Source organism: Dermochelys coriacea, chromosome 1, assembly GCF_009764565.3.
Source record: "Dermochelys coriacea isolate rDerCor1 chromosome 1, rDerCor1.pri.v4, whole genome shotgun sequence".
Lineage (NCBI taxonomy): Eukaryota > Metazoa > Chordata > Testudines > Dermochelyidae > Dermochelys > Dermochelys coriacea.
Window position 1 is genome coordinate 266763510 of NC_050068.2, and position 24669 is coordinate 266788178.

General features: G+C 40.1%; 2 protein-coding genes across 11 annotated transcripts in view; both read left to right on the plus strand.

Moving 5' to 3' along the window:
- The window catches only part of UHRF1BP1L (UHRF1 binding protein 1 like), an 87150-nt gene extending 69288 nt beyond the window's left edge, over window positions 1-17862 (plus strand). For 2 of the 10 annotated variants that reach the window (XM_038408101.2, XM_043491581.1), the window contains 7 exons: window positions 535-710; window positions 2523-2659; window positions 4339-4489; window positions 10157-10413; window positions 12655-12763; window positions 15499-15680; window positions 16621-17862. In XM_038408101.2, the coding sequence (XP_038264029.1) occupies window positions 535-710; window positions 2523-2659; window positions 4339-4489; window positions 10157-10413; window positions 12655-12763; window positions 15499-15680; window positions 16621-16749 (1141 nt within the window). In that variant the 3' untranslated portion in view covers window positions 16750-17862. The other 8 variants (XR_006273989.1, XM_043491589.1, XR_006273988.1 and 5 more) reach the window with 8 other exon arrangements.
- A 5700-nt stretch (window positions 17863-23562) lies between these two features.
- LOC122458579 (uncharacterized mitochondrial protein AtMg00860-like) lies at window positions 23563-24379 on the plus strand (the record flags this gene model as incomplete). Its single annotated transcript, XM_043507280.1, has 2 exons — window positions 23563-24042; window positions 24359-24379. Coding segments are annotated over 2 exons (501 nt in total), but the record flags the coding sequence as incomplete, so codon positions are not given.
- Between the last annotated feature and the right edge of the window lie 290 nt (window positions 24380-24669).

A 24669-nucleotide genomic window follows, 5' to 3' on the forward strand; every position in this document is an offset into this window, starting at 1 on the left:
CGCAGCCCGCATTGGCCTGGAGTGGCGAACCGCGGCCAGTGGGAGCTGCGATTGGCTGAACCTGCGGATGCTGCAGGTAAACAAACCATCGTGGCCTGTCATTGGCTTTTCCTGATGGGCTGTGTGCCAAAGAACTGATAATATAGTAATTCAAAACAGATATCGTTTTAAGCATTAATAAATTCTGTAGATATGCAGTGACAGCAGAATCCCACAATAAATTGGGGTTAAAAATTGAACATTCTGTTAACTAAACATTTAATTGTTTACAGAATACTGTATTTTCATATTCTTGAATAAATAGTTGTAAAAAATCAAAATAATTGACACATGTCTACAATGTAATTTATAGACTGTGGTGAATGAATGCTACTTTGTTTCCCTCTATTTTTCCCCCCTAAGGATTACAGAATTATTTTATATTACATACCAATGTTTCTTTAATTTTGTTCCTGAGTTGGAGGATTTTGATTTTCTTTTCTAGAATTCCTTTCATTTTAAGTAATAATTTCCTAATATCTTTATATTAAAAAGTGGAAAGCCTAAGGAACGCTGCCAGTCCAACCTCCCCGCATTCTCTGTTTCTTATAAGACCATGAAGAGAAGTCCATCACAAGTCTCTTTGGATACCATTTCTATTGACAGTATGATGTTAGAAGAACATTTGCTAGAGAGTGATGGAAGTGACAGCCAAAGCTTTATGGAGAAAGGTAAACAAATTTAACAAAATAATTACATACAATACATGAAAGTATTATCTAATAGTGTGCTAACAGGATGTAGTGGGCTAAATCCGGTTTGGTTTACTCAAGCAGTTCTATTTACTGCATCAGTTGGTGGCACAAAATATTTTCCTATTTAGATGAAAGATAGTTTAAAAATAAACTGACAATTACTTCTTTCCAGGGTGGCGGGTGTGGTTTTTTTTTTTTTTTTTTTTTTTTTTTTTTTTTTTTTTTGGAGGAGGGAACCAAATTATAGTGCTGTTGTAGGACCAGGAATTCCTTGGAACTACTCCTGTTAGTGGACTGTAGGCCAGCAGTAGATGTTTGCAGGATTAGACTCTAAATTATGGTGGTTTTTTACCATTGCAAACGTATATCAAGATTTTTGGTTTTAAAAATATGGGGATGGGTAAGTGGTTTTCTTTGGCATTAATACCAGCAATGCTAGTAACCAAACAGACAGATTTGACTCTCTCCTCATGGTGCCATTTGTATTTATTGGCTGGATTCTGCTATCAGCTGTATGTCCAACTTCTGATTATTTCAGTGGGAGCCATTTGTGGGTATCTGAGGGAGAAATTTGGCCTGATGTTGAATATCTGTTAGTTTTAGATAATCTGTAGTACTGTGGGGTTATGTAAATTATGATGAGCTGCTAAGAGAAGGCCGATGAAATAATTTAGTTAAAAAGTAACACGTACAGTAGCAAGACTCTAAAAAGGTCAGTTTCCTCTGTACTCCTATCTTACGTCTAAATAGAAAAGTATTCTCAGCCTATATGTTCTTAACAAAATAAAGCTTTAACAAAAGAAAATAATATAGCCTGACTGAGTATTTCTATAAACAGAAGAACTGTAGTCACTTACACTAAAGGCTTTGAAAATGTATCTATACATATTTGGCAGATCAGTGACTTTTGGAGGACTTTAACAAACTTCTCACAGGGTGAAATTCACTTCTGTTGTGGAAGACAAGAGTTGGGCCCTTCTTATCTCTCTAAAAGTGTGTGAAATGGCAACATAGGATGCTTGTACATCCCCTCTGCACTGTGAAAGATCTCTATGCCAGCCCATTTATACTGGCATGGAAGCCACAATGAATTGGCTACGTTAGACAGGAAAGGGGCCACATGTTCATGTGGATCCAGTACCCAGTGTAAAAGACATGGAAGAGCTATAGGTGCTATTCTACCCTACAGGCTGGAATAGCAAGGACTCCACACCACGGCTGCATGGGTTGAAGGGGTGGATTTCAACTTACTGATTGCTCCACCATCATACAGTCTGAATACTTGGACTCTGTGTAGATGGAAAGGAGTACTTGTGGCACCTTAGAGACTAACAAATTTATTTGAGCATAAGCTTGCTCAAATAAATGTGTTAGTCTCTAAGGTGCCACAAGTGCTCCTTTTCTTTTTGCGGATACAGACTAACACGGCTGCTACTCTGAAACCTGTGTAGATGGAGTGGATTTCACCCAAAGGGAATATTTTGTGTGAGAGAGATTAGGTGTACGTATAGATAGATCAATAAGAACATAGACAAATTAAGAAATTTCCTTTTGTGTTGCCAGTGCTAACTAACAATCTGTTTGCCTCATGATCTTAGCGATATGACAAAAATCAATATGCCTGTTGTTTGACTAATTTATTTTAGTTTTGTTTATTAATAATTATCCAAATAAAAACTTTTATAAAAGATTTAAATATTAAGATTATACATAGTATCTTAATGCATGAACAATTCAGATTATATTATATTGACCTTTCATATTTTTCTGATGATATGCATATGGAAGCTATCACAGGCACGAATTACCAAAGGCCAGCAGAAAGTGTGCAAGATGAAGTCACAGGAGTTGACAATTATGGTGGGTCATCTCCAGATGCCATCAGTGCAGCTTCAGAGAGTGCCCACGAGACTAATGAAGAAATGGTAATGTTGTTGAAATTCATTAAAGGAGCAGGTTTAATAAATTAAACAGTAACTGACATTAAAGTGGTGCTGAAATAATTTGTTTTTTCTTTTAAAGGTGACTTGAAAATAGTTTTAAAAATTCATTAGCTATGTAGATTTATAGTCTGAATGCTCCAATAACAAGTAAGAGTGAATTTAAACACATAATTGATTTTAGATTTATCTTCTTTTTAGGGTCTCTGAAGTTGAAGATTAACTACTTCAGTTCCAAGTAATGCTCAGAATGTACTATGCTGGTGGCATTACACCCACTTTGGAGACCCAGAGTATGGAGATGTCCTCTTGAAAGGTCAGTTAAGTGGCTTTTTTCTTTTTTAATATATGGCATGGTTTTGTGAATTTTTGTTAATATATATATATCTCAAAGTGTAGAACATATTTACTGTAATCTTTGTGTCACCATGCCCTGTAGATTAAAAAAAAAAAGCCACTTTTCTAACCATCTCCCCATCCCAAGGCAATCTCCATGCACTGATAGAGTTCCATGGTGGTTGCATCTCCTCTTTTTATTTAGCTGTCCATTTATAACATGCTTATCACTGTGGTTATCCGAGTTTCTTGCATAGTAATTTATCATAATTCAGTGTAGTAATCTGAGGGTACAGGGCACCTAAAAAAAGAAAAACATACTTTTGAAATCAGTTTTGTGCAGACTTCGCTCCTATACTCCCTATGGAGACATTCAGCATGTAACTCTACATTTGCTGAATTTTTAAAAAACACTTTTAAATTACCTTTTTAAAGAAAACCTTACTTAACAAATTATTAGATACATACACTTACTCCTAAGTATCCTTTGGGGTCAGTTTTCAATAATAATCTCTACATTTGTGCATGTAAATAATAAAGAATGTGTGAAAACAGAATCTGTGTGTGCAAATTAAGTGTGTGCAAATTCCATTTTAACTTGTAGTTTTCTATTTGTAGAAGATGAATTGAGGCCCCTTAGAAAACTTGGCCCGTAATAATAAAAATAATTAGCATATACTTCAAAAAGTGGCACCAAGATTTGAACTTTTGAAGCTGTTGACTACATGTGTTGCCTGACAATAAGGTATTAAAATTTAATAAAATAAGAGGAAAGGGCACACTAGAAGAAGCACAGTGCATTGCTCTGCAGTGTCAGAGTTTGGGACTTTAACTAGGGTTCCTCTCTCGGGCTTTGATTCAGCATTTGAATGGTGTCAGCTACTCACATGCTTAATATAAGGCACATGCTTAAGGTACTATAGGTATGACTAAGGCAACATACTCATTGTCATGGCGGAACCATCTCATGTTGTTGTGACCCTTCTGGTTATTTCCGAATCAATACTGATGGGTTGCAGGGGGGAATAGCATCCGCTTTTCATTGTGCATCAACTAGTTTATTATAGGGTGGAAGGTGAGGAAATAAAAAGAGAAAAATAACTGTTCTTTGGATTTCTGAGTACCACTCTCTGGTGAGTGGGGAAAAAGTGGGTGAATAAGGAGCTTCAATTCCAAAATGTTTGATTGAATTGCATTGATACAAGTTTCCTTTTGTAATATTTGAATGTAAGCTTGTTGCATTGTTTTTATTTGCACACTGATAATTGAAAGTTGTAATTTTAAAAAATTTAATTTATAATTGCAGTTGTATCTTAATTTGTTGATAGATGTCTGTTGTGGTTTTTAAAATCTTTGGCGTTAATGGTGAAATTGACATCAAAGGTGAAGACACAGAAATATGCCTTCAGGTGAATCAGGTGATACCAAGCCAGTTGGGCAATATCAGTGTTCGACATTATCTTTGCAACAGAACTGTGGGTAAGAATTAACAAGAGATTTCAATTCCACTCTCACTATTGAATTTGAATTGAAAAAACATTTGTTTCTACTATGAAAGAGTTATTGGAAGTTTTATGGTTGTCTTCCCTCTAATACATAATCATATAAAAATATCTGTATTAGTCTCAAACTTAAAATACCAAAAAAGCCTTGTGATTCTATTAATGTTGGAATACCTTTTATCAATCAGTTCAGAATCACTGTTCCAATTATCTTCTTTCCTAATTATCAAGCAGTGAGTGGAAGGGGAATAAAAATAGAACTGCTCAGGATGGTGAGTAAAAACAAAACAAAAACCAAATGAATTACATTGAATTCTGCTGATTCACATCTTATCAAATATCCTGCATTAGACTGTTGATATTTTATAAAGCTGTAACTTCATTATTATCACTCTCTAACTTTTTTTAATTTGAATATTTCTTGGTCTGGTGAGCCTTCAATGAGAGCAGATCATTCTTTACTTCAAAATAACTTCAAAAATTTGAGTCTAAGGAAATACATCTCAACACCAACACTTCATGTTAAACTTAAATTTCTTATTTAAGGAAAGCTACTATCTAGCCCTGTATCTGGAGGGTGAGGTGAAATTACATGATTTTTTTTAAAAGCTTGATAAGATTCTAATGCTTAAATGTTGCAGCTGTGAATGATTATTATAGTAGTGCATTGCCAGTTAACAGCACATTAATCATGCTTTTGCAATGAGTATGTCCACCTGGTCCAGAATCACTTTTGCAGTATGTCCAAATATGTCTACGTCTGGAGCTCTACGCATCAAAATAAATAGAACTCTGTTGTGGTATGTGTCTCTTGAATGTATCATGCAATCATCATTTGTACCTTATTTCAATTAAATTAATTGCCTCTGTCCATAAATCAGATGCACAGTTCCGAAGAGATCTGTGGAGTTCTGTGGAGCATGGCTTCCCTTCTTTAGAGGCATCCCAGGGTACATTGCAATGAAGGAAAATACCATGGAGGTCGGGATGTGTATGAGGCTAAAAGCAACGTAGCAGAGTGAGCTGGAAGACGCTTAAAAAGTTACTTTCTTGGCTAATGCATAGCCAAGTATATTTGGGGAGGATAAGGGATAGCATAGGGAAAGAAAAGAAAATAGAAATAGGAAAGAAATTATAATCCAAAATCTGGTTCCTGGTTAGTCATACTTCAATGAATTTAAATTAAATCCACCTTTAACTGTTTCCCATTTCCCATTTTGAAATTGTTGGAATGTGCCTAGAGAACTGGAGAGATTTAATTGAAAACATCTAAATTAATATTTAAAAATAAACCCTCTGTTGTGAAAAGGATAAATTTGAAGTAAGGGCCAGAATCTCAGCATAGTTCAATTGACTTCACTTGAGTCAGCATACTTCAGTTGACTACCATCTGAGCATCTGGCCCAGTAAGTCTACTCTTTCGTCAGGATACTCAATGTGAATAGTGTAGTACAACTTAAAAATATTTGAGTGCAAGCCTTACAAATTATTGCTACGTAACAATCAGCCAGTAAATTGATTTAAAAGGATTTTAACTATTCTTTTTGGTCTATTCTTTTTGGTACTGATGATTTTTAGTGTGTTAAACCTGAAGAGATAATAAGTAGGGAAAAGATCTATTTCTGTTGCATAGCAAATGGATAAATATGGAAATTTTATCTAATATTTCTGACCATCTTCCTCTTCTAGAAATGTTCAATTCAGTGTGTCAGTTGCCCTCTACTGGGTAGAGATATTGAGACTAATAATCAGAAACTGCTGCTGTACTTTATTAGTACACACTCCTGTTCCCATTGAAGTAATGGGAGCAGCATCTGGCCCTTTATTCTAGCTATTAAATTGTGGTTTCAGTTTCCTCAGTTCCAGTTTCTTTCTTTATACACATTAAGGCTTTGATTCAGGGAAATATCCCTTCTTCAAGTGGTTGCACACTTGTATTCCATTCAGGTTTATGGATGCCCAGCACCGGAGCCAGAGAGTTTTCTGTAGCAGTACCTGTTGGGGTGGTGCATATGCCTTGCACATCCTTGTGGCCTCTCCTGAGGCTATATAAGGGCTCTACTACTCTGACCTCCATTTCCTTCTCACCACCCATGGCATGAGTCAGAGCTACCTGTGAGGTTTACTTCATTTTTTTTTTCTTTTGACGCCTCATAAGCTTGTGATGGCAGTACAGCAATAATGCTGGTGCTGGAACTATGTCTGCGAATTCAGCTTTCTGCTTTTCCTGTAAATAGTTAGTACCCAGTAGTTAGGTTTCCTTTATTGTTTTAACTTGTTTTAATTAGTTTTGAATTAGTTTTTGGTGTGATGCAGTGCTCACCGAGCTTTAAGCACTGCTTGTCTTGAGGGGTATCTAGTCACAATAATGACCCCTCCATGCTCTGCCTTCTGTGCCTCAGTAAGGAACATATTAAAGAGAGGCGCAGTATTTGCCATTCTTTTCAAAAACAGAACACAGATATCCAAAAATCTAGGCCTCAAGCAACTCTTTATGAAGCGAGCACTGAAACCTGCCTTGGAGTCAGGGCCTTCAACTGCACACCCTGTCTCTTGCATGTAATCTGTTATGGAGGGTGCAGTGATCTCTGACAGATCCCTGGACTCAGACTCTTCTCCTTGGAGAAAGAGAAGTCAGTTGTCTTCAGGGCTTCCCTGAAAGAGGACCCATAAAACATATTGGAGCCCCTCCAGATTGAAGAAATGTGGTTGTGTTTCTTATTTGAAGGAGGACTGGAGACATTGCCGGGACTCCTTGGGCACTCATGTACAACTGGGCCGTCAACCTGTGTCTCCCCCGCACTTCAGCGGGAAGGTATTGGTACTGTACCATCAACTGGGGTACTGGCAGTGGGATAGCAGTACAAGAGACACAGTTCAGCACCAGCATTATTGGTGGTACCATCACCACAAGTTTATGTGGCATCAAAAGTCTGTCTCTGTCTGTCTCTCATGGATTCTTCCTGTGGTACAGGAGTCCTTTGAAGTGAAGGCATCTCCTGCTGCTCCCAGTCCATCTGGATCTTTGGTTCCAGTACAGAGATTTAGTGGTATCAGTGCTGGTATCAGCCTAGAAACATGACAGACTCAATCCTGGCATCGTCTTCGGCACCGATGCATATTGTGTTGGTACCAGTGCGATCTTTATCTTTGGCATCAGCCCTCAATCAACAAGTCACCTACTTCCATGTATAAGTGTTGCCAAGTGACCAGATTCTGAGATTTGTAGTGGCAGGTCAACATTATCAATACACAGTACTTTCTTTTGTCCTGTCCTCAGCCCCACACATATTGATCAAGTGCATGGCAGTGTTTGTGGCCTACTGAAGGAGAAAGGGGATATGTGTCTTCCCTTACCTAGATGATGTGTTTAGTGCAAGGCAGATCCAAGCACCAGGTTCTCTGCCGTGTCCAGCTTATCTATCTTCTCCATTGTCTGAGACTCGCACTGAACAAGAGAAAGTCCATGTTAATTCCCACACAAAAAATCAAGTTAATTAGGCCCACTCAATTCTACATATCTGATGGCTTTTCTCCCACAGGACAGGTTCAGACTGTTTGCCGGTTATGCACCTCTCTCTAGTTATACCCCATCACCACAATCCAAGAATGTCTACTGTTACTAGGCCCTATGGCCTCATATGCTTAAGTGACCCTGCATGCCAGGCTATGTGTGTGCATCCTTCAGGGGTGGCTGAAGTTAGTCCATTGACTGAACAGACACCGGTTGTACATGTTGATCCTGGTTCCTCCTGCATTCCCAATAATGGTGGATGGATAAGAAAAACATATGCAGAGGTGTGGTATTTGCTTGCCACTTCCTGATCAAGACAATCATTACCAATGCCTCTCTGATAGGGTAAGGTGCTTTCATAGGTGGGTGTAGAACCCAAGCTTTGTGGCTGGAGCAAGTAGCAGCTCTTCATTTTAATGTCCTCAAGCTTTGAGAATTCACAATGCTTGCTGTGCTTTTCTTCCTCACATCAAGGGCTCATCAGTCCCGATACTCACCAATACAACACAACTGCAGTGTACTGTCTGCACAGACAGGGAGGGGCATGATCTGAACAGCTTTGTGAAGAAGCAATGAAATTCTGGCACTTTTGCATCAGGGAAGATGTTGCTCCCATTGCTGGTCATTTACCTGGCTCCCGGAATCAATTGGCTGACCACCTCAGCAGGACATTCTCCTGGAATCACAAATGCTCCCTCAAGAACAGTGGGCTGAGGACCATCTTCAAAGCTTGGGGTATTTATTAGTTGATCCATTCAGACAATAAGGCAATAAGACAAAAAGACAATAAGGAGTGACATCAATTTTTCCCTCAAGTGTGTGAGCTTCGGGCTCTAATGGCAGGCCCTCCGTGTGTGTTGTTTTCCAAGATAAAGAGCCTTGAGGCCTCATTCTAAATTTTTAACCAAAGTAGTTCCAGCGTTCCATCTCAACAAACAATATACTTACCTGATGTTTTTTTTCCTGAAGCTGCACTCAAGTAGTGATGAAGAGCAACTTCATACTTTGGACATAAGTTGAGCACTAGCCTATTATCTGGACAGAACCAATCCTTTTAGGTTATCTCCTTGGCTCTGTGTCTCACTTGCTGACAGTAGGAAAGGTAAGGCAGTTTCAGCACAGACAGTTTCCACATGTATTAATTCCATGACGGCATATGGCGTAGCATTAAACACCCCTTTCTGGAGAGACTGTTAGCCTGATCACTCATTGAATGGGCCATCTCAGCAGCCCTGCAAATGTCGATCATGGAGCTGGCCCTAAGTACTACCATTTGGTCCTTCTGTGCATACTTTCATGCATCATTATACCATCATGACTGCTTCAAGATCTGATGCAAATTTGGGAGAGCAATTCTGCCATCACCATTTAAGTAGACTCCAGGCCCCACCTCCTAATAGTACTGCTCGTGAGTCATCTGAGTGAAATACATGTTTGCAACCACTGGAAGAAGAAAAAACAATGACTTACCTTTATTGTGACGGTTCTTTAAGATGTGGTTTGCATGTGCATTTCACAGCTGCCCATCTCAAAGAACAAGAGTTACAATACAGGTAAGTAATCATTTTGTTCAGGAGAGCACTTAGTTAAATGTGTTAAGTACTCTCCTGAACATGGATAGACTGAAGTGTTTTCCTGAATCATAGTCTTAAGTAATATATTTAAAACCAAACCAAACCAAAAAAAAGCTTGCGAAGGTTTTGGTTTTGTATTTACTGTGCATAGAGATCTCCCATTGAAGATGACGAGTTTTGCATGCAGAAAGAATGCAGGATCCTTGTATATACATGTATACTGTTATGTCTATTGCAAGCTACTTGTATGTACTGTTTGTTGCTCCTTGTACTACTTTTTAAATTATGAATTAAGAGATGAGAAAAAAGGTGATAGAAAGTTGCTCACAATACATTATGCGTATGCACTATTATAATTCTGATTTATCTCAAGTATCGGGTTTTTTGAATCAGAGTGAAATTGGTTAATCTGTTGGAAAACTAGTTATGTTTCTACTCCTCTCTTGTGATTATGTAACTACAATGCAGATAGAAATGATTGCATAATGATTGCTTATTGGAGTGCCTTTTGTGTGCTCTAAAATTTTAATCCTAATTTTGTTTTCTTCTATACTAGGTTCAGATTATAAATCTGTGGCTGGACCAATTAAGTCATCACCTGAAATTAATTTGAGATGGGAAAATGGGCCAAGTGCTGTAGTACACTCTCTGCTGGCTGTAAAAAATGGCTTTTTACAGTGTCACGTAGAGAATTTTAGTGCTGAATTCCTAACATCTTCCCTCATGAACATTCAGCATTTTCTAGAAGATGAAACTGTTGCAGCAGTAATGCCTATGAAGATTAAAGTTTCTAATACAAGGATTAATTTAAAAGTATGTTAACTAGGAGCCATTTTGCTTCTCTTAACTATTTACACTGTATGTTCTTGTTTCTTTGCTGATAAATTAGTAATCTGGATATAGTTAACTTCAAAGAAACTCGTATCTTATTCTTTAAAGTCTTAATTGGATATTTACAATTAGATAACACTAAAGCAATTTTACAAATCCATGAACTGGGTTAGCTCAATGGCTTGCCTAGAAATAAATTTGGTGCATGATCAAACTGGTTATAGGAATTAATGTTTTATACTTTGTGTCTTTTTTTTCCCTTACCATGTCATGGTCCCCAGAATAGCAGCAGCTGGGAATGTAACAGATAAGGTGTTCCAATTTCCCAAGGGTAGAATGAGCCTTTTGTAACTTTGCAGTAACACCTGCTTTCCAATCAAAATCAGCATTAACAGAGAAGTACGCTATAGGCTCATCAGCCCTCCTTCGAGGATAGTTGTGGTGATGAGAGCTTAGTATAGAAGGAGGAAAGAGGTTATAAGGACTCAAGTTCAATCCATCTTGCCTACTAACTAGAGCCTAGATTTCATGTTCTACCCTACCTAGAAATAGTTACTAAATAATACAAGCCTTTCACACTAGTGTGGCTTAAAATAGCAACATTAAGAGAACACTGCAGTGCAGTCTCCTAGTTTTTCCCCGAGAACACTTCAAAGCAGACAATGATTTCACTGAGGGGCAGCCAGAAAGACCATTATAAGTGTAAGGAAAATTATTTTTTAGAGATTTAGGGTTATAATATCACTGCTGCCAAAACCAAAAATTAAAAAAACCTCAGACATAAATAGCCTTGGAAAATTTCAAAACAGTGAGAGATACAAGGGACTCAATTCCCAAATTTGGAACCCAAGATAGGGGGTGCCTAATTCTACATTTAGGGCTCAAGCCTAAACTGTGCCACAGTCGTGCTTAAATTTAAGCGCTGCTTTAAGTTGCACCAGCTAGGGCAGTCTCCATTCTGCCAGCTCAAGGAACCGGCAAAGTTCTGATTCCCTCCCTGTTCCAACAGCTCCTTGTATGCTGGCTTTACACCATCTGAGGATTGTCTGTGCTAGGGAAATTTTCAACTGCTTGCTTAGGCAATTTTAAAGTGCCATTTGCGCCACTGGAGCAGCACAAAGGGCACTTAGTGAAGGCTTTTGCAGCTCAAATTGTCACTTAAGCACTAAGTTGAGTGCTCAAATTCAGAAATGAATGCTTTAATGTATATTCCCCTAATTTTGAAAACTGGGCTTCTGTATTTTCCTGGCAGGGGAAGCAGGCTCAGGCAACGTTTTTTGACAAAATAGTCAATTTTGTAGGTAAAGACTGTACAGTAAGCTGATATTAATAAGAGGTTAAGGGCAGTGAAGAATTCACTGTATGTGCATCCCTCACCAAGTCACCATGAAGTCAATCAATTCTTTACTTCGTGGCTGGATTGCCCATTTAGTGGGATATTTTCTTTGCACTGAAGTTGACACACTGTTTCCTGAGTGAGTTTTGAGGGTTGTTTTTTTCATACCGCAGTCTTTGCTCTTTGAAAGAGCCATCACACTTTAACAATTTGTTTTTGTTATTTATTTGCTGATGCTGATAATGCTGTTGATGTGTTTACTTTCTGCTGGCATTAGACACATTGCTCTGCTAGACAGGAACAGTGAACTGTAATTGAGGAGAAACCACCACAAGCAGTTTGTGAGGTTTCTTTTGTCTGCGGTGGTATCGCTGAACTGTGTTAGCTATCATCCCAATGTAAATTCTTTAAAAAAAACAAAAAACAAAAAAACAAAAAAAAAAAAAACACCTTCCCCCAAAGTATGGTAGGTGCAGCCCTACTGTCTTTAAATAGTTCAAGGGACAATCAGATGAGAGATTATACAGCACTGGTTTCTTAACTCCATTTCTGGTGAGGGCTCCTGTACTAAAGAATGTCTTGCTTTGCTTTGTTCTCATTGAGGTATTCTAGTCAAACCATATATGCTGACTTCAGTGGGCTTTCATCAGACATAAATTTGGCTCTTCGTTTTTCTATAGGTCCTACTAATTTTAATGGCACTGAAGTTTTGTAGATACCGGATTAGAAAATTCTGTCCAAATGCACTTCTAATGAAAGGGGTTTGTGGGTTCCATTAAGTCTGTTCAAATATGTTTACCCAAAGTTTTTAATTAGCCGGTTTGATTTCCTACCATTGATAAAAAAGAGACAACATTAAAAATCCTGTTATTACTTTTATTCTGTAGGATGACAGCCCACGTGATAATCTCTCAGCTCCTGAACCAGCCCCTGTAACACTGCATATTGACCTACTTTTGTTAGAGAGGAATGACGATGGTTCTTTTTGCATCAGAGGTGTGTATTGATAGATTTCCCCCAAAATCTAACATGTTAACAATTGAAAGTACATGCTGCTATATTTATGTAATGTTTCTACTTTGTGTGAACATTATTTTGGACATGTAGCTAGTAATTAAAAGTGAGTTACCCCACAGAATTGCTAATCACACTGTGGCTATGTCTACACTATGAGCTAGGGGTGTGATTCCTAGTTCTTGTACATGCACTTGTATTAGCTCAGAGCTAGTGTGAATATAACAGGAATCACTCCTGTAGCTCATAGCGTAGATGTAGCCACAGTGGACATCATAAATTAAAACTGAAACTTAAGTACAGTCTAGCCAGGGAAAACAATCCCCAATAGCAGTGTTTTGACTGTGGCCTGGTCCTGCAAGTCAAACCAATGGATCTATAGTTGTTCATATCACTTCATAGCACATGTATTCAATTCCAGATTCTTTCAGAGAAGACTAAACACAATTTAACTGTCTAAATGTTGCAGAGAAGTGGTGACTTGTTATCTCAACTATTTCTTATACATATATATTACAGGTAAATACATAATGAACACTAATTACTGTTACTTATTACTATTTATTTGCATTGCAGTAGCACCTAGAATTCACAGCCCCATTGTGCCAGATTCTGTATATATAATAAGGAAATAAGTTAAAGCATTGTATGACAGAATGCTGAACCAGCACTCTCATCACTGATTAACCTGTTATCCCTCTGGGAGGAGGCTGATTAAGGAGAGGAGTCTCTGATTACCAGATGAGTTTGGAGCTTGCATACTAATTATTCCATTAACAAGGAGAGTGGATAAAAGAGCACAGGAAGGAAGTGGGAGATGGAGAGAAGCAGAAGAGAGAGAGAGAGGCTGGACCTGACAAAATGGAGTTCTCTGGGAGGAGACACCTTTTCTCTCCCTTCCCTTTTGGAGAAAGGACAGTAAAACTGGATGACATTGTAAATACTGTGACTAATTGAATGTAGAAGGTGGTAGAGTAAAACACTACATAAACTTAACAGTGATGTGTACATGAGGGAAGACCTCTGAGCGATCTGTGTGAAGCAAAGAGGACAGGAGCAGTAGATACCTTATCAGATGTAGTTCAAAACAAAAAAATTCTCTGTCTAGAACAAGTATCTGCTTGTGATTCTGTGTATTATGGTAGGTAATATAGCAGTTCCATAGGAAGGACTGCATTGACATTTGCATCTAAAACTGGGATTTAACCTCTTCGTTACATATGAAAAACATACCTGTGTGCATACACTCATTTGCATACAAACATGTAGTTTGTCTGAGTGTGTGGACGTATGCAGTATGATTTGTGTGTGTGTATATAGTGTAACAACATGGCAATAAAGACTTGTATTTAGAAGATGGGTCTTCACCACTTACCTTGCACAGATACTTAATGAATCTACCTATATAAGGTGAGGATAGCTTGCATATTTTTTTTTGTTATACATCATCTGGTACATTAGACTTATGCTTCTTAGTCATGTTAGATGCTTCAAAACTGAAAACTGTGAGTGTTTGTTATTATATGTGCAAATATACAATTCTAAGGTCTCTTTCAATCATTTGTATCCTTCTTCCCATTGGGTAAAATTTATTTAAGTTATAAAGTTCTCTTATGTTTCCCTATTCCTTTGTTGTAGACGCCTTAGGTGCAGTGGATGCCAAAGTGGAGGTCAAGTATCTTCAGCAATGAAGAGATATGTGTATCTGTATACATAGTCATGAACCCTGAAGTATTTTTTTTAATACAATGGCAAATTCATGTAGTTTAGAAAGAAATGTTTATGAACACTTAGATTACTAAAAAACTGCACCTCTCATTTTGCCCTGTTTGCAAGTACATTAAACACACGAGTGTATCTTTAATTATGTTAAATAGAAGAAAGTTTATTTAATGTTAAACTTGGAAATATTTAAAATTGTCTTGTGTTAAGGACCTGGTTCAGAAGGCTTTTCACACCTTGTCTTCATATGTAAATAGAGGCCCCATCCTGACTGGAATCCTTGGGGTATGTCTACACTTCAGTTAACACCTGCGGATGACTTGAGTTCATTGGGCTTGGGCTGCGGGGCTGTATAATTGCAGTGTAGACACTCAGGATGGAGCCCATGCCCTGGGACACCATGAAGCAGGAGGATCTCAGAGTCTAGGCTCCAGCCCGAGCCTGACTGTCGACACCACAATTTTACAGCCCTGAAGCCCAAGCCCCATGAGCCCAAGTCAGCTGACACTGGCCAGCCATGGGTGTTTAACTGCAGCCTAGACATACCCTTAGGCACTATTGTAATACACATTTATTATTATTACTATTAACAGGCAAAACTCCCATTGACTTCAGTACAAGTTACATGCATATGATGATCCCAGTCTAAAATATTATTTAGATTATTTTGAATAGTTAGTTTCCATACGTTTAGTTAACTAATCATTTAAAATAATTTTTCCAGGATGATGATTTTGACATTGTTCATATTTACTATTTCTTTCTTTGAGCTGCCATATAGATATATATATATATATACACACACACACGCGCACACACCTTTTTTGTCCCTTCCAAGATGTATACCTTTTATTTTAATGTGATATTGACAAGAAGATTTAGGTATAGTTATACTTAATGTTAAAATTGTGCTTGTTGGCCGTTTTAATTCAATATTAACAAGATTCAATAAAAATTAAACATTTCAAACTTCCTGCTGTGTCTCTATTAAACAGATAATCAAACACTAAGCAATGATGTATTGAATTACAAGAAATCGAGTGCTACAGTGCAGCAAGTGAGTGGCGTTACCAGACACAAAATGCAGGATTATGTGTCTCAAGCCACACAGACTTCTCCAGAAATCCCCAGATCTTCTACATCAAGATGGGCTACAGCTGACTTCCTCAGAGAGGAGGTAATGATGAACCTAAGTTAATTTTATTTTAGTTTTATTAAATTGCATTGTAGTAATAAGCAGTCAAAACTGTTTAATTGTTACAGATTATATATTTTGACTGTTGGAATATAATTTTTCTTGAGAAACTTGTTTTTGTGTGAACATAGAAACAACAAAGCACATACTATGGTTAAATGCAGAGGATGCAACTTTAAAACTATTGTCTAATTGGGGTACCCACCCCAAAATCGCCAGCAGAGTTGTTCCAGTGTGGATGTCAACTGGTACCAATGTCCCGGGTATACCACAAACCTTAGGGGGAGTGTGAAGGCCATGCCCCCTCTATACCCTCAAGCCTGCCCAGAGATTCATCCTTCACACCAGAGGTGGGAGGGTTAAAATGAGATTGAGCCACCAGCTGCATGAGACATAGAGGCATATTGCCTCACCATGCAATATGTGTGCCCAAGACTCGTACCCAAACAGCTCAGTCACACCTTTCCTAATCCAGCCACACCGGAACCTGCCAAAGTTGAAATTGTGATGTCAACTTCCCAACCATACCTCTTGGCTGTTGGGTGGCAGCTGAGAACCCACTAAGCAGTTTGCCAAATTGTAAAAGTCCCTACTTAGACCCCAAAACTGGCAATTAGCCTAGCCCATGCATCACCAGAGATCCAGCTACTAGATTAAGGGTGGGACTGACACAAGGAGCCCACAGTGGCCACCTTGCCTTGGCAGCAAACTGTTGCATCAACCCCCGCTTCATGCTGCACTATCACCAAATGTGAGCTAATCACCTAGCTGCAGAACATGTCTCCACTGCATCTAACAGCATCAAAGCTGCCCCCCAGCTAGCAGGTGAGCATCTGGGCCCAGCATTTGTAAATGTTACTCTGACAGGAGAAAGTTGCCAGTACACAGACTAATGCCTTTCTTTTTCAATTTAATCCGGCAGCTTATTGAAGAAAACGAATGTCTTAAACAGGAATTAGCCAAGGCTAAAATGGCTCTGGCTGAGGTCCACATGGAAAAAGACACTCTGCTTCATCGTATAAAGAGGATGACTATAGAACATCAACAGTAGTGGATAATGTATTCCAAAGATTGCACTGGAGTAAGAAGGGCTGTATTTAAATACTGTTTGTGAATTAGTGGAAGACAGTCTTTTGACATGAGCATAGAACAACGTATTTGTGGAATAAATACTATTCTGAGAATTTACGAAAGATTAGGATTAGACACTGCAATTGTGTTTTTCTGTTTAGCCCTGTTTAAACTGCAGTGATGCAGGAAAAATCAATTTATACTGTACTTTACTAATTTTCCTAACAACAAGGATATGATCCTCTTAATTGTAATAATATCAGAGGAAATGTTATCTGGGGAACCGATCTGATAATGAGATAGTTCAAGGGTAAGGGAACATGTTTACATGAGTAATTGAGTAAAATGTGTGCCATGCATCATTGATACATGGTATCTTTATTCGCTAAGATTTAATGAGTTTACTGTTAACAAATATTTTAAAGGAGATTACATTTGCACTATAAACTGAATGGATCCCATTCTCTGGCCATTAAAACTTAATATAATTGGCCTCAAACTAGCCTAAAGTCAGTGTAATTAGCCCAGGCAGAATCACCAAGTTTAAAAGTAATCTTCCTGTGGCATAGAGACTTACACAGCTCTCTTCCACTGCTGGTGTACCTGGGTAAAGGATTGGGATTTTAGGACAAGGATCGTAGCATTGGATACCCCTGCCAGGCGAGTCTTTTGCTTTATTGTGGGTATTGCAGTCTGGTGTAATTCAGATCATCACTTAAACTGTTCTACCCCATGCAGAAGGACTTGTCATGCACAGAAACAGCAACCAGATCAGGGGTCTGTGCAAAATGAGCTTTAGCCATCTTTATACACACTCCCCTGCCCCACATGCTGCATGGATCAGCCACGCCCAATGTATTTAAATATGTAACTGTTTATTTGTTAAAACAAAAATTTACTAAGATTCATAAATTGTATATTTCTGTGTTTGGAAAAAAAACTTTAGACAATTATTAATTACCCTGTTGAACTTGAGAAGTTACATGAAAATGTAATTATGCAGTTTAAACTGGGTGATTTGTACAAATTGAATTATAATTTTCAGCTAAAAGAACTGATACAAATGTATAAATAAAAAAGCACAAAATACAGACTTTTAGAGTGTGCTTCTATCAGTTTTAACAACAACAAACAAAAACATGTACATTCCTTTGAGACTTTGTTTTTGCTAGATGTAATTCACTGAATAATTTAATTAGTGACCTTGTTGCATCTGGCAACTGAAGACATTTTAATTGATACTACACTTGTTGTTTTTGCAGCATAGGATATTTGAGGGAAGTTTTGTTTGCAGATATGCAAACAAATCTATCATAGTCTTTAATATCCCATGGTTTGACTTTGCATATTCAGACTACTGAATTGTTTTTAACTAAAATTTAATGTAGGACATCTTGGAGTCACTGGAAACATCTGCTCAGTGTGCAGAGGCAGTCAAAAAAGCTAGCAGAATGTTCGGAACCCTTAGGAAAGGGATAGATAATAAGACAGCAAATATCCTAATGCCGCTATATAAATTCATGGTACGCCCACACCTTGAATACTACATGCAGTTCTGGTCGCCCCATCTCAAAAAAGATATATTAGAATTGGAAAAGGTACAGAGATATGCAACTAAAATGATTAGGGGTATGGAACAGTTTCCATATGAGGAGAGATTAAAGACCAGGATTATTTATCTTAGAAAAGAGATGGTTAAGGGGGGATATGATAGAGATCTATCAAATTATGAAGGCTGTGGCGAAGGAAGTGTTATTTATCCCTTCACATAAACAAGAACTAGGGGTTACCCAATGAAATTAACAGGCAACAGGTTTAAAACAAACAAAAGGAAGTACTTCTTCACAGAACTCACAGTCAAGCTGTGTGGAACTTGTTGTCAGGGGATGTTATGAAGACCAAAACTATAACTGGGTTCAAAAAAGAAGTAGATAAGTTCATCGAGGATAGATCCATCAGTGGCTATTAGTCAAGGTGGTCAGAGATGCAATCCCATACTCGGGATGTCCCTAAGCATCTGACTGTCAGGTGCTGGGACGTGACGAAAAGGGATGGATCTCTCAATAATTTCCCTGTTCTGTTCATTCCCTCTGAAGCTTCTGGCACTGGCCACTGTGGGAAGACAGGATACTGGGCTAGATGAACCCTTGGTCTGACCCAGTATGGCCATTCTTATGTTCTAATACAGAATTTGCATTGATATAAATAGTTGGTTAAAATCTATGATTTTTACTAAGAATTTTTAGGAAAGGAGTGAATTGTGCGCTATTTAAGAGCCCACCTTCTGAAACCCTTACACTGGTGAAGCCTCCATTCTCTAGTGGAAGTTTTGCCTGAGTAAGAATTTAAAAATGAATTCAAGACTGGACCCAAAAGAAGAAACTAAATATAAATCACAGGGTATGTATTAAGACAATGAAGTGTTGATAGTATAGTCTGAGACTCAACTCACCAGCTCCTCAGCTGGTATAAATCTGCTTAAAATTAATGGAGTTAGGCCAGTTAACACCAGCTAAGGATCTGGTCCAAATATCTGAGAGACAGAAATGTAGAGTTCCTGCTAACGTGCTGCTGGGTTTTGGAGGAGTACATTTCCGCTTTAAGGTATAGTTAATTATAAACTATACGAAGGAATAAACCAGCAATGCCAAACACATCCTTGCTAGCACAAGGCAATTTCTCTTTCACTTTAAAAAGCTGCTTGTGGCAATACTGAATATTGGCATTCTGGCGCTGCTCCATTTGCATTCCAACACTGAATGATTAGAGCTAGTTCACAGTAATAGGCAGTGTCTGGGAACAGTTTAAAAGATATGTTTGAGCTACATTCTACAGTGTATTTTATGTTACTGGAGAAGGATAACATCCTGCTATTTAAATCCATGTTCTCTACTGAAATCATGTGAAGGGAAAGTTAGCTTGTTAATTTTGGAAATGACAAAGTTTAAAAACTAAACCTTAATATGTTAAATGATAAATGTCAATTGATGGCCTCAGATTAAGTACAGAACTCTAATTCGTGCTTAGGGCTCTGTTACCATTCGTAAACCACCCAAGTCCTAGTCTTAAAATTTGTATCAGCAGCAGAATCTCTTGAGCCTTTTATTCATTGAATGACCTTCTATTATCCTTAATGAGAGGGATAAGGGCATGGGGGTTGGGGAGGGAGAAAATGAAATTCACACTGAAAACTGACTCCACAGGGCTCATGGCTGAAGTGTTGCCACGACTGTATTTGCTGTTTTTCATGTAAATTTAAATTGGCCTCAAATAAATTTAATGCTAATCTGCCATCTTTAAAAATAGTGTTGAATGCCCAATAACTAGGCTAAGAGTTACAGGTTAACTCACTTTTAGTTCTTTTCACGTCCATTCCACATTAGGTGTGCGTGCGCCACATGCACGAGTGTCGGAAACTTTTTCCCTTAGCGGCTCCCGTATGGGCCACTGCGCTGTGTATATATATATACCCTGTTGAGGGAAAAGCTAATATGTGCAGAGCTGGCACCTTTTGGCGCCAGCCACTGTCTGTGCAGCACAGACCGCAGCACATTGGGGAATCGTTTCGGGCCTTGAAACTGTTCAGCACAGACCGCAGCACATTTGGGGAATCGTTTCAGGCCTTGAAACTGTTGTCCTTCCTGTCTTTGTGGTATGCGAGGCACGTTGTGTAACTGCATGTTCCGTTTTAATGATAATGCTGTTGACATTCTCAGAACACGAGAAAGCACTCACCAGAGAGTGGCTGAGGATGGGGTGAGGATGGAATTCATTGGTTAAGGGTGCCGATGCACGAGGGCAGCACGCAATGTCAGATGGTATATAAGCTTTGCATAAACTGTATGCGGTGTCCCCTCCTGACTAGCGGGGGGGCACCACGCTCGAGCGTAATACATTAAACACAGACTGGAAACTGCAGATCTGGACCTGGTTTTTGGTGCCTCAGCCTAAAAACTTGAACCGTGCGTGACCGATCAGGTATAATTCGCAACAGTTTTGGCACCCCAGATGGGACTTTAGGCTCGTCGCAAAAGGCGTACTGAGGTCGTGTTCCTCCTCGCGGACAGCTCTAGCCGGCAAAAGGTGAATTTACCTTGGAGAATTCCGACGGGAGGAAACACGAACAGTCGCTCGGACGATAATGTGGCACATTAGGTGTCCCCTCGGTTGCCCAATTTTGGGCTCTGGGCAGAGTATCAAGAAGGGGACCCTTTTGGCGGAAATTCTAGGGAATTGGAAGAATATTTCAGGCACCCATGGGTTAAAGAAGAAGAAAACTATTGTTTTATGTAAAGTAGAATGGCCAGTAATTCAGCCCCTTCCTCAGGAATCTATGCAATGGCCACCTGGGTCATTTACAGGGGAAATATTGACTGTGTTGAGAAAGAGGCTGGAAGATAAGGCTCCAGCCCAGATGGATTACTGGTATGTATGGGACAATTGGGCTTATGCGCGTGCGAAAGGACGTCCTCTTACTTCTTCTTTTTCTTATCTGTCCCAGGGGTCTTCGGCCCCACCCTATCCTCTGCCTACTGCTTCTCCCTTTCCTCCAGCTTATTCTCAGCCTTCTGATTCATGCCCGCAATCCTCCCGGTCGCAGCCTCCCTATTTATGTGGACCCGTTCTGGATCCACCGATTGCTTTGCAACCCCCTCTTATTCAGCAATCTCTTGTCTCCCATACGGTGGACGGAGGTGAACAAGTTGTTTTCCCCTATGTGCACCGCCCCTTTGGCCCAGGCGACTTGATAACATGGCAACAGCAGATGCCTCGCCTGCGTGATGATCCGGAACAGGTATTACAAACAATTCGATCTGTGTTTACTGCTTTTAATCCTGCCTGGGGGGATGTTCAGGTAATTTTGGACACACTTTTTACTCCTGATGAGAAGTATTCCATCTTGGATGCCAATAGGCGCTGGGCAGGAGAGGATAATATTCGTACTGCCTGGCCCCTTGTTGATCCTGGTTGGAACCCTAATGTTTCTGCCCAAATGGACCTCCTTAAAGCAGGCAGGGATGGTCTCTTAGAGGCGGTGCGTAAAGCAGGTAGTAAGTCAGCTAATTGATCTAAAATTCGTGAATGTCAGCAGGAGGTCACTGAGCATCCCTCTGCCTTCCTAGCCCACTTGTCGAAACGAGTCCGCATATACGGCGGCGGCGTCGACCCAGAAGCGGAGACAAACCGTCCAATGATGGTTTCCTTTTATGTCGATCAAGCAGCCCCAGACATTAGAAAATATTTCTCTAAACATGTGCCTGATTGGCCAGGGAAACCTCTCCAGGAAGTAGTCCGCTTGGCCACTTTCGTGTTTAATGGCAGGGACGAGGAGAAAGCTAAGGAAAAGCATAAACAAAAGAAGGAAGAAGTAAGTATGTTGGCAGCCGTGTTGCAGGTCCCAGTTGGGAGTCAGAATTGGCGGGAGCATGGCGGGGCGAGAGGCAGGGGGCGGGGACGAACAGAGCCAAGAGGAAATTGGGTAAATACGAAATTTGGCACTTGTAACTACTGCAAACAACCAGGACACTGGAAAAGGGAATGTCCCCTCCGCCCAAAGGGGGCCCCTTGGCAGGAGCCAGTGCACAATGGCCTGTCCGGTTTTTCCCAGACTTCTCAAGGGTATCCTCCCACCAACCCTTTGAATCAAATTGACCCCTATTGACTGGAGGCAGAGATTTTGGGAACTTTGGGAGAGTTGGAGTGGGACCTGGGAATGCAGTCACAAATTTACCTGCAAATTGGGGAACGTTTAGTGCCTTTCTTGGTAGATACAGGAGCCACCCTTTCCACTATAACGTTTGTGCCAGGGCCCGTGTCTAATACTAAGGTGTGGGTGCAAGGTATAGAAGGAAACCCCTGCCCGGCTCAGTTATCTTACCCTATCCCCATTAAGCTTGGTTCTCTAAAGCTATCCCATAGGTTTGTTATAATGCCGGAGGGCCCAGCAAACCTTCTGGGACGAGATGTGCTGGGCAAATTAGGAGCACATATATATTGTGCCCCTGAGGGGCTTCGTCTGACTGTTCCAGATTCGACAGTTGCCTCTCTTATGACATTGACTACATCTGTTCCCAGTGTACCCTTTGAATTGTCTAGTGTTCCCCATTTTTTATGGAGTACAAATTCCACTGATGTGGGTCTCCTTAAATCTGCGGTTCCGGTGAGTCTAACAACTAAAGATGGGCCGCCCCCTTCCGTGAAGCAGTATCCCTTGCCAAGGGAAGCGGAGGAGAGTATCTCTCGTGTTATTGACAGCTACTTGGCACAAGGAATTCTGGTTCCTTGTAGTTCACCCTGTAATACGCCCATCCTTCCGGTAAGAAAACCTAAACCAGGAACTGACGGGCACCCGGTTTATCGGTTTGTTCAGGATTTACGCGCTATTAATGACTACGTTATAGCCCCGCATCCAGTTGTTCCTGACCCGAGTACTATTTTGACATTAATTCCTCACTTGGTCACTTGTTTTACTGTAGTCGATTTGTGTGCTGCGTTTTTTAGTATCCCTTTACACCCGGATTCCCAATATCTATTTGCCTTTACCTGGAAAGGTCAGCAATTAACATGGACGCGGCTCCCCCAGGGATTCTCTGGATCCCCTACTATCTTTTCTCGCATTCTCACAGCAGATTTGAAGGACATTGTTTTGCCCGGTTCTTCGGTTTTGGTTCAGTATGTAGATGATTTGTTGATTGCCTCTTTGGACTATAGCACATGTTTAACTGATTCTGTCGTTTTACTTACTGCATTAGCGAATAAAGGTCATCGTGTGTCCCCATCCAAGTTACAGCTGTGCCTAAATCAGGTAATTTATCTGGGTTTTGTAATTCAGCCTGGGGAGCGTTTATTATCTCCCGATAGAGTGCGGGCAATCCAGGATTACCCACGCCCGACAACAAAAAGACAGTTACGGGCTTTCTTAGGGGCTGCCGGCTTTTGTCGACCTTGGATCGTGGGGTTTGGAGAACTGATAAAACCCCTGGTCCAAGCTACCACGTCATCAACCCTCGACCCGATTTCCTGGACTATGGAGAGGGAGACTGCCTTTACAGCGGTTAAAAAGGCTTTGGTTACGGCACCCGCCTTGGGATTCCCGGACTACGGTAAACCATTTTTTCTTTTTAGTCATGAACAACAGGGAGTGGCTAGTGGAGTCCTCCTACAATATCTTGGAGACCGCCCACGCCCCATAGCTTATTATTCAGTACAACTGGATCCTGTTGTCCGGGGCTCTGTTTCCTGTGTGCGGTCGATTGCCGCAACGGCAATCATGGTTGAGCGTTCGCGACCCATAGTTCTGGGACATCCCCTGACTGTTTGGGTCCCCCAAGAGGTTGAAATTCTTTTAAAACAGCATTCTACCCAGGCGTTGTCTCCACAACGAGCTCATAAATATGAGCTAATTTTGTTGGCCGCTGATAACATCACTCTACGCCGCTGCAACACTCTTAATCCAGCGACTTCGTTACCACTCCCAGAGGATGGCACCCCTCATCATGTGTGTATGGACGTCGTCACCCAGAATGGTAAGCCCCGCCCGGATCTAACAGATTCTCCTTTAATGGAGTCCGATCTGCTTCTTTTCATAGATGGGTCCTCATATTATTTAGATGGCTATCGGATTTCGGGGTATTCAGTGACTTCCCAGACCGATGTTATAGAAGCCGCTCCTTTACCACCATCATTTAGTGCCCAGGGTGCAGAGTTGTATGCGCTCACGAGAGCTTGCTTATTGTCCACGGGAAAAACTGCTACCATTTACACAGACTCGAGATATGCTTTCGGAGTTTGTCATGCTACAGGCCAGCTTTGGAAACAGCGTGGATTTCTAACTTCATCAGGTGCAAAAATAGCTAATGGTCCCTTGATTGCCGCGTTGCTAGAAGCTATTTTAGTTCCA